Source organism: Ictalurus furcatus, chromosome 12, assembly GCF_023375685.1.
Source record: "Ictalurus furcatus strain D&B chromosome 12, Billie_1.0, whole genome shotgun sequence".
NCBI classification, from domain to species: domain Eukaryota; kingdom Metazoa; phylum Chordata; class Actinopteri; order Siluriformes; family Ictaluridae; genus Ictalurus; species Ictalurus furcatus.
Genome location: NC_071266.1, coordinates 2,594,940 through 2,608,018, shown reverse-complemented (window position 1 = coordinate 2,608,018; position 13,079 = coordinate 2,594,940). Strand labels below are relative to the sequence as shown.

Below are 13,079 nucleotides of genomic sequence, written 5' to 3'. Positions count from 1 at the left end.
ACCCAAACCAACAACAATAGGACAACTCCAAAGTAAAAAAGCAACCAAAATTTAACAACAATAACTGCAATTAAGAAAGAACACAAAGAAAAGGATAACAAAACTTGTTTGTTTAATAGACGTAATCAGCAACACTTTTGAGCCACAGCTGCAGAGGGACAGACCTAAACAATCAGACTCAGACAGAGTGAGAGAATGGCAGAGTCATGACATCACACGCAGCAGAAGAAACATACTCAAGGCATAGGCCATAACACTCCCCCACCTTAAAAAAAAAAACAAAATAAAAAAAAAAGAACCTACCCTTTTACAAGAGATAGGTTCTGGGTGAAGCTTACAGTAAAAGCAACAAGAGAAATAATTATTCAATTCAATTTTATTTGTATAGCGCTTTTTACAATGGACATTGTCTCAAAGCAGCTTTACAGAAATATATAAACACGGTATACAGATATTAAACACGTTCTTCAGATTTTAACAAACCCAGATACAAACACAGTAATACTTAAGAAAGTTAAATTAAAATTAAACAATTACCTAGCCCCAATAAAGGGCATCTGCCACAACATTGTCAGTTCTTTTTTTGTGGTGGATCTCAAGATTGTAATGTTGAGCCATTAAAGAACAGTGCATCAACGGGTGGTTGTATATTTTATCTAAGAAAACCATGGATTCTGTTCTGTGTAGACCGGGGGTGGGCAATCTTACCCAGGTGTAGGTGCAGGTTTTCATTCCAACCAAGCAGAAGCCACACCTGAGTCTATTGAAAGCCAAGATCAACTGATTAAACAGGTGGAATCAAGTGTGGTTCCTGCTTGGTTGGAATGAAAACCTGCACCCACACCGGCCCTTTCCGGATAAGATTGGCCACCCCTGGTGTAGACAGTGATGTTCGTAGAGCTGTGTCTGACATACACATCGAAATGCTGCAAAGCAAGCAACATAGCTAGAGTCTCTTTTTCAGTAGTAGAATAATTCAGTTGGTAATGATTAAATTTAGCAGAACAACAAGACACTGGATGGGATAGGCCATCAGCACCATCCTGAAGCAGGACAGCTCCAACTCCGGTCACGCTGGCATCCACCTCAAGCTTAAACAGACAAACCAGATCAGGAGCAGACAACACCGGAGCACTGCAAAGGAGAGACTTTGCACACAGAATTGCATTTTGACATTCATCAGTCATCATTCATTCACATGGCTGTTACGACCTGGTCTAGGTCGGGCCGCAACATACAATAAAATAAAAAAGAAAAGGGTTGGTGAGACCAAGATTGCTTTAGCTTTGGTTTTTTTCTCCAGACGGAGCACCTTTTATATACACAGTGGTTTCACTCTTCAGAAGCCGGCTAGGCCAAAATAATAAACAAAAATACCCTCTAACTTTACCAAAAAGAAAACTAACTAAACTACAAGAAAAGAAAACAAAAATACACTGTCTTCCCTCACTCCCTAGCTAACTCAAAACCAGGAGAAAAGAAGAATCAACACATATGGCGCCGATTTCCTACAAACCACTCTTAACCGTGCACTATTTACAGAGGTGACTATTAGTGTGTTAATTAACAAAATAATACATACATATATACACAAGTGTATCACAAGAATCGTAACTGGGCAGAGCATAAACAAAGTCCAATCAGGCATAAGGTCATACACAGGCGAAAAGCACTTCTCACTATACACAACGTAGTGGCAATGATCTGCCCTGGGATGGAGACTGAAGAGGCTTAGGTACACTTCCGGAAACGTACAGCCAACCGATCCTAGCGCACAAGGCCGGAGCAGGCGTGGACAAGACGTGATCATCCACTAGCAAGACAGAACGTGATGCATGCTGTAGGCAGGGCCTAGAGAAGGGGGAGGAGACAAAAGAAACCCATCCCACCACCGACATAGACACACAAATGGCACATAGAGCAAACAGAAATACATTGGATAACATAACACCCCCTCCCTTAAGAGTGAATGTCAGATTCACAACTGTCAGATAGTGAGTCAACCACAACATTGTTAGACCCTTTCTTATGCTGAATGGTTATGTTAAAACCTTTCACAATCAAGGACCACTGCATGAGCCATTGGTTGCTGTTTGACATACGATGTAAAAACACTAGGGGGTTGTGGTCTGTAAAAACAGTAACAGGGTCAGAGCTAGAACCAATATAAACTTCAGAATGCTGGAGTGCAAGCAAAAGGGCAAGGGCCTCCTTCTCAATAGTGCTGTAGTTCAATTGATGACGGTTAAACTTGTGAGAAAAGAAGCTAACTGGGTGATGTATGCCCTGAGCATCTTCCTGAATCAAGACAGCACCGGCACCCATACCACCGGCGTCTACTTCAAGTTTGAAGGGCTTCACAAGAGACGGAGCAGAAAGAACAGGTGCACAACACAACAACATCTTAACAGACTCCAAAGCAGCCTCGCAAAAGGAACAGAGTTACGGAGGAGATTTGTGAGAGGCAACACAACATCTGAAAAATTCTTACAAAAACTCCTATAGTACCCAGCCATCCCAAGAAAGCGTCAAAGTTCTCTTTTTGTCTTAGGCGCAGGAAAAGTGGCAGTGGACTTAACTTTAGCATCCAGTGGGCGAACAGTACCATGCCCAACTTGTTTACTGAGGTAGTTTACAGTGGCATGACCAAACTCACGTTTTGTGAGGTTAAGAGTAAGAGAAGCTGTCTGGAGATGAGCAAACACACGGGCTAACACACAAATATGACTGTGCAGAACCTATAGCTTTTGTCAGGCTTTGAAACTAGCAGGCAGGGCGAGCACCAGGGACTGCAGCTAGGCACAGCAAGACCATTCTCAAGCAAGTAGTTTGTTTCTTCTGGCATAATGGCACGTTTAGTGGGATTAACCCTATAAGCATTTTGTTTAACTGGAGCATTATTATTAACATCAATGTCATGTCTGAGGACAGTAGTATGAGAAGGGGTATCAGAAAAAAGTGATGGATATTTCTTTAAAAGAATTATTAAATCACCCTGGGCTGGCCCTGACAAGTGCGCAAGTTTAGACTGAATATTTGCCAGCCATTCAGAGTTTGGTAACTGAGCACAGGGAAAACAAGCCCTACCTAAACTGAGACCATCCACCTCAGGAGAATACTCAGATGGTGGCACGCTCATAGAGGCAGCAGCTACCGACGTGACAACAGGAACTGAAGAGCCAACATCCATGGTAGCTCGAGAGATATAAGGCTTGAGCATATTCACATGGCAAACACGAGACTTTCGTTTCCGGTCAAGGGTTTTCACAACATAGTCTGTATCACTCAACTTAGACTCAATAACATAAGGACCTGAGAACCTAGCCTGGAGAGCAGAGCCGGGTAATGGCAGTAAAACCAAAACCTTGTCACTTGCTTGGAATGCACGCACCACAGCCTTTTTATCAAAACGAGCCTGTTGACCTGCTTGAGTTGAGTGAATGAAAACCAGTGAACTAAAGCACTTTACTAGCGGGTTAATTAATTCACCCAAACTCATCCTATAAGAGATTCATACAGATTCATACACAACATAAGTACAATATTACAACCTGCATCTGCACAAAATGACACGAATACACAACTATAAGCAAAGGTAGGTAGAGTAGCCAAAAATTTTACTCAAGTACAAGTAAAACTACTTATGAAAAGAATTACTCAAGTAACAGTAAAAGTAATAATGTTAATAATTAATAAGGTAAGAGTAATAAAGTATCCAACGAGAAGACTACTTAGGTAGCAAGTTACTAGTTACTTTGGATCTGATTAAAATGAAGGCAAAATCCTGAAGCTCAGACTACATGGAGAACTGTAAGTCTGTTTGTGTGTGTGGGTGTTGTACGTGATTTAAACTAATTACTAAAACTACATATATTCATTAATATTTAACATTAACGGAGGAACCCCACCGAACGTAGCAAAGTAAAAGTACATTTCTGTGATTAAAAATGAACTTGAGTAAGAGTAGCCTGTAAGTATGGCCAGTTAAACCTACTCTTAAAAGTAAATTTTTTTCAAAATGTTACTCAAGTAAATGTAGCAAAGTAAATGCAGCACATTACTACCCACCGCTGAGTATCCGTGATAGGATATGGATTACAGGATGTGTAAATCACGTTGTGAATATGCTCTTTGTGTAACGACATATTTGATAAATGTAGCCACATGTTTAAATTAATACATAAAATGTTTGAATATTTGGTTTAATTTTGATCGATTCACACAGTACAGTACTATAACTATAGTATTTAAATTAGCATGGGTAAAGCGTGTGTGGTAGAATAATGCAGTGGTTATGTACTGTTGCAGAACACCAGCAACTGGGGTTCAACCCTCAACTCAGGTGGAGTTTAATTTTATTCAGGGCATTGATATGATCAAATCATGTTTGATGTACGAAAACAAATTATGTTAATGTAACTCAATTCAGTCACATGGAACCGATTTAAGTAAATTCGGTGAGCTTTTGAAGATGGAATTCATTCAGTGCTGCTTTGAGGAAAGACATTCATATTTACACATGCATACACGAATCGGCTTTCTACACTGGTAAGAAAAGGAATTAATTCAATTCTCACTGCTGAGCTGAAGCTCGAATCCCGGTTGTTGGCATTCTACACCCAGCACATACATGCCCACTTTACATAATTCAATCTTGTAGAACCTTATTTAAATTAGGATTAGCATGTTTTAATGCAAAACATAATTTTTTTTAATGTAAACCATACAGAATATTTTTTCTTAAATCTAACCGACCACACATTCCATTTTTTCAGGCTCGACAATGTTTAATGTGCTCTGCTGCTTGTTGCAAAACAATTCTGAGAGAGGTTCACAGATCCGCTGACCAAGCACAAGCAGATATTGGGCTTCAGTACAAGAAACAGCAGCGTTTGGTTGGTATACAGTATACTGTATGTCCTGGCAGAATTACTGTATCTACTAGCAAGCAGTGTTTGTTCAAATGAAACATGACTGCCCCCTACTGGTCTTGTCTTTCCTGTGCCTGCAGCATGCGTGTGATACCGCATGAAATCGCAGGATCCCTTTTCCTTTGACGTGCATTTTCGTTGGCCACATCTGTATGTCACATGTCTGTGTTGCGGTAGGTTTGTTATTACATTTCATATCTCGTGAGCACTAGTTGATGCTGTTCTGAAACTGTGCAGGTACTCTCAAGCCCTGTTGGCTATGACATATACTAAGTTTGGTCTGAATGCGCTAAAGCATTATAGAGATATACCCTTACATCCATTTCGGCATGTGCCCATCGAATTCATTTGCATGTTATTCGAGATTGGTTGACTATTCAACTTGAAATCGAAAACTTTTTGTTGGCATGTTCTGAAGGTGATCTGATTTTTCTGTGAAAACTGGACAAACAATCTAGGCAGAGTTCCAAATTCAAAATGGCAGAACAATTTTCATGTTTTTGACTCGGCACAAGCCAAGGAATTAGAGAAAAAAAGCCCTTGCAGTGCAAAACATATTAGCATAAACATAAATGCAAATTTGAGCTGTTGGTGGTGCCAGAGGTTTTGAGATAGCAACTCCAAATTTTCTATGGTTACATTTCAGACTGTTCCCTATTTCACTGCCAAATTTCATAACTTTTCTATGTATGGTTCTATGGGCTGCCTTAGACTCAAGAGCAATAGAAGAAGAAGAAGTGCTTGGCCCCTAAAAATAACAAGTATGCACAATTATAATAGTGATGCTTGTGTTGCATAGCAAGCACCACTAATATGTATGTGACAGTAGTACTGCTTTGCAACCCAAGCACAACTAGTAATAATAATAATAATAATAATAATTAAAGCTACAAGCAGCGTTTTTGGGGGCCAAACACCCTGACTCTGTGAGCTGCACATTCACAGACGTGCTACAATTGTTGCATAAACAATCACAGTACAGAGTCATAACTTTATGCAAAGGGATTCAAGAATGATTTTTAAGCATTTGCCAGTCCATTATGGGAGAACAGTTTTGCATATCAGAACAAAATTTGGTGAAGATTGGACAAAATTTGGTGGAGGAGTAACAAAAATGGCAGTTAGATGCATTTTTAGCATGTTATTGTAACGCTTGATCAGTAGATGGCACTGTCACGAAATTTATTGCGTAGCCTCAAAGACGCCTACAGAGTTGTTGCTGAGATACAGCCTCACTTCCTGGTTGGCAGCTTTGCTGTCAGATTCGGAGTATTGCATATTCTTTTGAATTAACTTTTGTGAGGCTTACTGAAGATGACATGCCAAATTTGGTAATGATTGGACACAATTTGTAGGAGGAGTAGCAAAAAAACAGTTTTTGACAAAATCCAAGATGGTGAAAGAAACTTATTAGGTGGAAATTGACATCATAGGATGTGTTGAACTTGGCTCAACCCAGGGAATCCAGATATGCCAGGCTATTAAATTTTGGACACACGGTTCAAAAGTTACTATTAACATGCTTCCAAATTAGGCCCAAATTTGACCCGATGGTGGCGTTAGAGCATTGGTAGCACTTGGCCCAAATTTGGTCAGAATGTTCCTTACGCTCTCCCCAATCAGTGTGCCAAATTTCACTACTTTTTACCAGACAGGGCTGCCATAGACAACCTAGCCAGAAGAAGACAATGATCATGAGTGCTTGACCCCTAATAATAAAGAAAATAATAATGATGATGATGATGATGATGATGATGATTATTATTATTATTATTATTATTATTATTATTATTATTATTATAAGCTTAAACAGCAGAACTTTGTCAAGCTGACATAATAAAATAAAGGTCATATACCCCTTGTTAAATACAAAGTATAAATTTCAAACACAATCTAAGAGATGCAGGGGCAAGCTTTCTTTATTGTTTGAAAAAAGTGTAAATTAAAACAAAAATAAATAGACAAGATTCAAGAGGCTAGAAAAATAACAGAGTACAAACCAAGAATCTAACCGGAAGACCACAATTGCAGATAACTATTTATATAACCACAACACAATACAATACAAATGCCAAGCCACTAAAGAGGAAAAACACGGAACTAATCAAGGGAAACACAAGACAGGTGTGCACATTATATCAGTGAAACAACCAAGGAAAACATTCAAACTATGAGGGAATTTACCGTCTGTCAATCTGGAGGTCAATTGTCCATGGTAGACGTGACATACACACAAAGCATGACCACCTCTTGTTAAAAATGTTGAAATGATTGCAAACATAAATTACTTTGTATCTTACTAATAAAGGCATAATTTAAGATTTTTGGGTTTCATTTGTTGATTGTGGTTTTGCCTGTTTTGTGTAGGTTTTGAACAAGTTTTGTATTTCTTATTGTTATAAAGGAGAGGGATCGCTACGCTTACAAGATCCACCTGCCTGAGACTGTGGAACAGCTGAGGAAGTTCAATGCCAGGAGAAAGCTGAAGGTTCAACATTTATTGATTATTACCTCACATAGGGATACCGGTTTACATGTACAGTCAGTTAAAACCTAAAGCTTGGTGAGCAAGTTCTTGATTTTCAGTCTTTGTAAAGGTGAATAGATGCGGTTTGACGTGGCAGTGTTTGCCTGTTTTTTGTAGGGGAAATGTCAGACCCCAGGATACCCTGGGCTTCAGTTAATTTCAACTGATTTATTAGATTTATTACTTCATTTTAATGCCAGCGCACACTTTGCACACATTATTTTGCATAAACTGTGGTCTCTTTAGGTGAAAAGACAGTGAAACTGTCAGGTCAACAATTTTTTTTTTTTTGTTTTTTCGGTAGGGAGCAGTGCTGGCTGCTGTATCCAGCCATAAATTCAACTCTTTCTATGGTGACCCCCCAGAGGAACTTCATGATTTCACAGAGGACCCCACCTCCTCAGGTAGGACCCTACTGCCTGCCCACCTCTCTTACCCTAACACCAGATTTTCACCTTTGATTTCATCATGCATAATTAGCATTATATTATTATTGTTGTTTTTTTTTGGTCTTTTAGTGTGTTTTATCCACATATAAGCAGTTTAGTGAGTCACAAAACATTTAATATAGCCTGATGTGGGAAAACCCCGTAAATTAAATAAAAATTAAATATTTTAATCTCTGAACATTATAATGTAGTCATCATCTGTGACTTCAGTATTCACTTTTCAAAATTTAGGAAACCGAAACCACTCATTCCCGTATAAATTTGCCTGCAATGAATAATTTTTTTTTTAGTAAGCAGTGACAAAAGCCATGTGGTGAGGAACAAGCGTGCCACATAGCTTCCACTTCCCTGTCTCAAAAGCCAACTTTTAGATCCTGCTGTTGTGTTGAGAGAAAACAGAAACACAGGAGGAGTTGGACAGGTGCTTCTCCTGGACTATTCCTGAGCTGATACTGGCATTTAGTAATGAAGCTCAAACCTGCGTTGAGAGTTTGTAACTGTATATAAAAACTGGTTGCATTGTTCCCTGGGAAAACCTTTTTAATAAAAACAGTAAGAATTCAAATTATATTTAAGAATAATGGCAAGAAAAACTGAGATGATTTGGATGCATTCATTTGTGTTGCTGAAATTAATGATGCATATCATAATTAAACAATCAAACAATTTAAATTAAAAAAATAACTAGTCCATTAAATGCTCATGAAATAACGTCTGCTGAAAAGGCCCTGTATCCAAACTTCACCTATGTATGTATTGTTCTGCTGTGGTTCTTTTTAAGTCACACAAGATGCTGAATTTGTAATAATCACAATTTTTTTTCTCTTTGTTGAGAATATTTTTCTTTTTGTTTCATATGTTTAATTACTATTAAGCAGTTAAGCAGCTCATGTGGCTCTCATCCTGTGTAGGATTCAGGCTGTTTGTCAGCATTAAATATTTCCATTTGCTGATTATGTTTGATATATATACCGTGCGCCTCCCGGTACAAGGCACGGAGTACATATATCAAACATAATCAGCGCTAAGTGCTGACAGCTGAAAACGCTGAAGACACACCCTCGAACAACAACCAATGACAGAACAGGGAGGAGACAGAACAGAAACAAACAAACGCACATGTCCACAGTAAACAATATCACAGTTGTCAACATTCGGAGAGTGGTCGCTCGCTGAACACTTGCACACCTTGCTCATGCATGAGCGCACCCTCCGGCTCTCCAAGCGCGCTGCCTGAAGGGGAGACCGTGACACAGTATTAGAGGCTTCTGGCATTATAGTTTTTTTGTCTGTCTCTTTCTTGGGTGTTCTCTCTTTGGTCGCTCTCTCATTTCTATTTTTTTAACTGGTGTGTGTTTCTGGTGTGTGTTTCTCTCTCCTCTTATTTACAAACTCATTTCTTCTAATGCTACCCTCCCTGTAGGATTGCTTGCTGCTGAAAGTAGGTATTGCATGGATTCTGACATCATCACTGCCCCAATCTTATTTGTGCTGCTCTGTCACTGTAATACAGCTTTTCACCTAAATGCTTATCCCTACTATTATTCCATCTGAGCCTCTCTCTAGGCTGAGACCCTTTATATTGCATGTGTGATTAACAATGACTTTGTAATGTCATTATTAATGAATGGTCTTCCAGTTCTCACTTTGATTGTAGTTTTAAAATCTGAATGTTTCATGTGTTTTGAGCCTATTTCATTTTCATGCTAATATAGTGTTCAAAGTCTGAAGACTCCATTCTACATACATGGGCCTGCATGTGGGTTCTTTAAAAACAAAAAACACTGAATGCCTCTGTTTGCGTTTTATTTGTCCTGTCATGTGTGTGATTTTTGTATTGATGCTGCCACTTTGAAGTTTAAGCTGTCACTGTCCATTTTGGCATGCATATGTCTGTGTGTGTGTGTGTGTGGATTTGTAGGGGCAGTTTCTCAGGTTCTGGATAGTCTAGAAGAGATCCATGCGCTGACTGACTGCAGTGAGAAAGATCTGGATTTCCTACACAGCGTTTTTCAGGACCAACATTTACACACACTGTTGGATGTAAGGACCTTACATATACACATTTCACATCTTTTTTTTCCATTGTGCACTCTCTGATGCTTCTGATATTACTGTGCATGAAATCCATTCAGGATATCCTGTTCTATTCTGATCACTTGTTTGGCTTTTTTGCAGAAAATAAACTGCAGTATGACAACTTTACATTTATTCATTTTTCTGACACTTTTATCCAAAGTGATTTACAATATTGAGAAAGCATACATATAATTGAAGCAGTTAAGACTTGAAGGTCATAATCAAGAACACAATAGCAGCGCTCTGCCAGTCGCAACCTTCTGATCAATCTGAGAGCCTTAACCATCGAACCACCACTGGAATATAGCTGTGATGTACAACAAAAGGTTGTTGAGCTGCACAAAATGGGAAGTGTCTATAAGAAAATAGCAAAAGCATTGAAAATGCTAATTTCCACCATCAGGACAATTATTAAGAAGTTCCAGTCAACTGGAAATGTTATGAACCTGGAAGAGGACGTGTGTTTATATCGTCTCAACGCATTGTGGAGAGGACGGTTCGAGTGGCCAAAAGATCTCCAAGGATCACAGCTGGAGAACTGCAGAAGTTAGTTGCGTCTTGGGGTCAGAAAGTCTCCAAAACTACAATCTGAAGTCACCTACATCACCACAAGTTGTTTGGAAGGGTTTTAAGAAATAAGCTTCTACTCTCATCCAAAAACAATCTCAGGTGTCTTCAGTTTGTCAGACACTACTGGAACTTCAAATGGGATTGGGTTCTATGGTCAGATGAAACCAAAACAGAGCTTTTTGCCCCAAAATGAACCACACCAAGTATTTGTCAAGATTCTAGGAGATTCTGGATTCAGTCCTCAAGGTAACACTAGCAGGAATGGCAGAAAAGAAAGTGGACACTCTCAACCATCACTAACAACTTAGCAAGAGTACAGTTTGTGGTGGAGCTGAACTGGGTAAATAAAGTCAGTCAGAAGAAGAAAACAAACAGAAGAGTAAATGAGGAAGGAGATTTAAGACCTGAACAGGCGGTTTAAAATAGCTGAAGCTGAGGAGAAAGAAAGAATCAGGGAGCAAACCACCAGCCAGCATGAGCAGCTCATTAGAGTGAGGAGAGCAGATGCAAAAAGGTGGAGAAGGGATGGGCCCAATTCATCAAAGAAAAGAAGACCTTCAGCGGACCAAAGGAGTATCCATTTCAATCAAAACCAAGGACTTGGCTTAGCAGGTAAACAACCAACAGGCCTCAATTCCAATATGCCATCCTGGAAGGAGATGTAAGAAGTGGTAAATCTCTCAATATTAGCCTCTGCCCCAGGCTCCAGCATTATGGACGCTCCATACTGGATAATTTGGACGAAAGGTATCATGCCATCAAGCTGGAGAAGAGCAGATGGTTGAAAATAAGCCAGAGGACCAAGAATGGCCTCAGGAGTCCAATAGTTAGCAATTAGGGGATTCATTGATGATTTTACCATTACCACTCCAACCCGTGTTGTGCATATCTGCGAACGTTGGACGTTCAGTATTCGCAGATATGCACAAATTAAGGGACCATCTCTAAAGTTACATATTGGTATACATGTTTGTAGCTTCAGTAGCATTTGAAGGGAATGACTGGTCATAAAACCAACTGTAAAGTGTTCATCTAGGTGTCAGCTATAACACACACCTTTTACATTTTTGATATTTAATTAAATAAACTGTCAAATCATATCTAAACAGTGTGATGTTTTATACCGTATGGACATATACACAAATACCATAGATTAAAGCTCAATAGCATTTGAAGAGAATGCCTTACAGTCACAAACCCAACTGGAAAGTGTTCCTGTAGGTGTTGGGTATGATGAACACCTTTTAGATTTTTGATAAAAGGCGTGTGTTATAGCTGACACCTAGATGAACACTTTACAGTGTTACAGCGTTATGTTTTTATTCAATTTATGTAATTCAACATGCCATTTTTCCTTGAGAACATTTGGCATTATTATACTTCTATAAACAAGCATAACATTGTTATTCAGAGTGTGACCTCAACTGTGCTTCCACAGACCACAGGATATATGATTGAACCGACACTTTGCTGCGTTTGAACAGAAAAATGTTATGCGGTTTAAAGTAACATACACACAGTGAAACAATTGGCTGTAGATTGCATCCAGTCTTTGTGCTCTTTGCAGGATTGGGTGTTGACTTTGCAGTTTTGAAATGGCTATTTTTCACAGTAATGCAGAACACAAACACACAAGACAAAATTTGTATAATAAATTAGGGTACCTAAAACTTTTGCAGAATGCTGAATATTTGCAGAATATTTAATTATATACAAAAAAAATCCTGGATTTCTTAAAATGAAAAATCTGATAAAAAACTTTATTGAAATTTGCACAAAAAGAGTAATAAGTAATCCTAGATTAATAGTATTTTAGTGTTAAGATAATATAATTTGTCTGTTGCAGCTTTATGACAAGATCAACACAAGGTCTTCACCACAGATCAGAAATCCACCCAGCGATGCTGTTCAGAGAGCCAAAGAGGTGTTGGAGACAATCTCCTGTTACCCAGAGAACATGGAGGCTAAAGAGTTGAGGCGGATTCTCACACAGCCTCACTTTATGGTGAGTTACAGGGAAAAAAGGCAACTGCAGAAGCCAACTAGTGGATATAAAAAGTCTACACACCCCTGTTAAAATGGCAGGTTTTTGTGATGAAAAAAATTAAACCAAGATAAATCATGACAGAACTTTTTCCACTTCAATGTGAAATTACAACATATAAAAATTAAGTGAAAAACAATCAGAAACATTTTAGGGAAAAATAAAAAAGGTACAATAACCAGGCTGCATAAGTGTCCATACCCGTTTTATAATTGGGGATTTAGCTGGGTTCACAATGAACCGCATTCAATCACGTTCATGATTAATGAATAATCACATTCAATCTCCAGTTCAAAAATAATTATCATTGTCACGAATGCGGAGGCGGATGCACGTGCAGATTCAAAGTTTAATAAGAGTAAAAGCAAAACACAAATGACACTAAGCATACGTGAACAGGGAAACAAACATAAACCAAGACTTGGGAGAAGAGAGAGCATAACAACATGACAACAGTGGACAAAACAAAGCCAGACGCC

General features: G+C 38.8%; 1 protein-coding gene across 5 annotated transcripts in view; it reads left to right on the top strand.

Moving 5' to 3' along the window:
* The window catches only part of caskb (calcium/calmodulin-dependent serine protein kinase b), a 142,778-nt gene that overhangs the window by 49,603 nt on the left and 80,096 nt on the right, over positions 1–13,079 (top strand). For 3 of the 5 annotated variants that reach the window (XM_053637502.1, XM_053637501.1, XM_053637500.1), the window contains 5 exons: positions 7,336–7,419; positions 7,763–7,862; positions 9,331–9,348; positions 9,829–9,950; positions 12,403–12,561. In XM_053637502.1, coding sequence (XP_053493477.1) covers positions 7,336–7,419; positions 7,763–7,862; positions 9,331–9,348; positions 9,829–9,950; positions 12,403–12,561 — 483 coding nt within the window. The remainder of the gene's footprint in view (positions 1–7,335; positions 7,420–7,762; positions 7,863–9,330; positions 9,349–9,828; positions 9,951–12,402; positions 12,562–13,079) is intronic. The other 2 variants (XM_053637504.1, XM_053637503.1) reach the window with 1 other exon arrangement.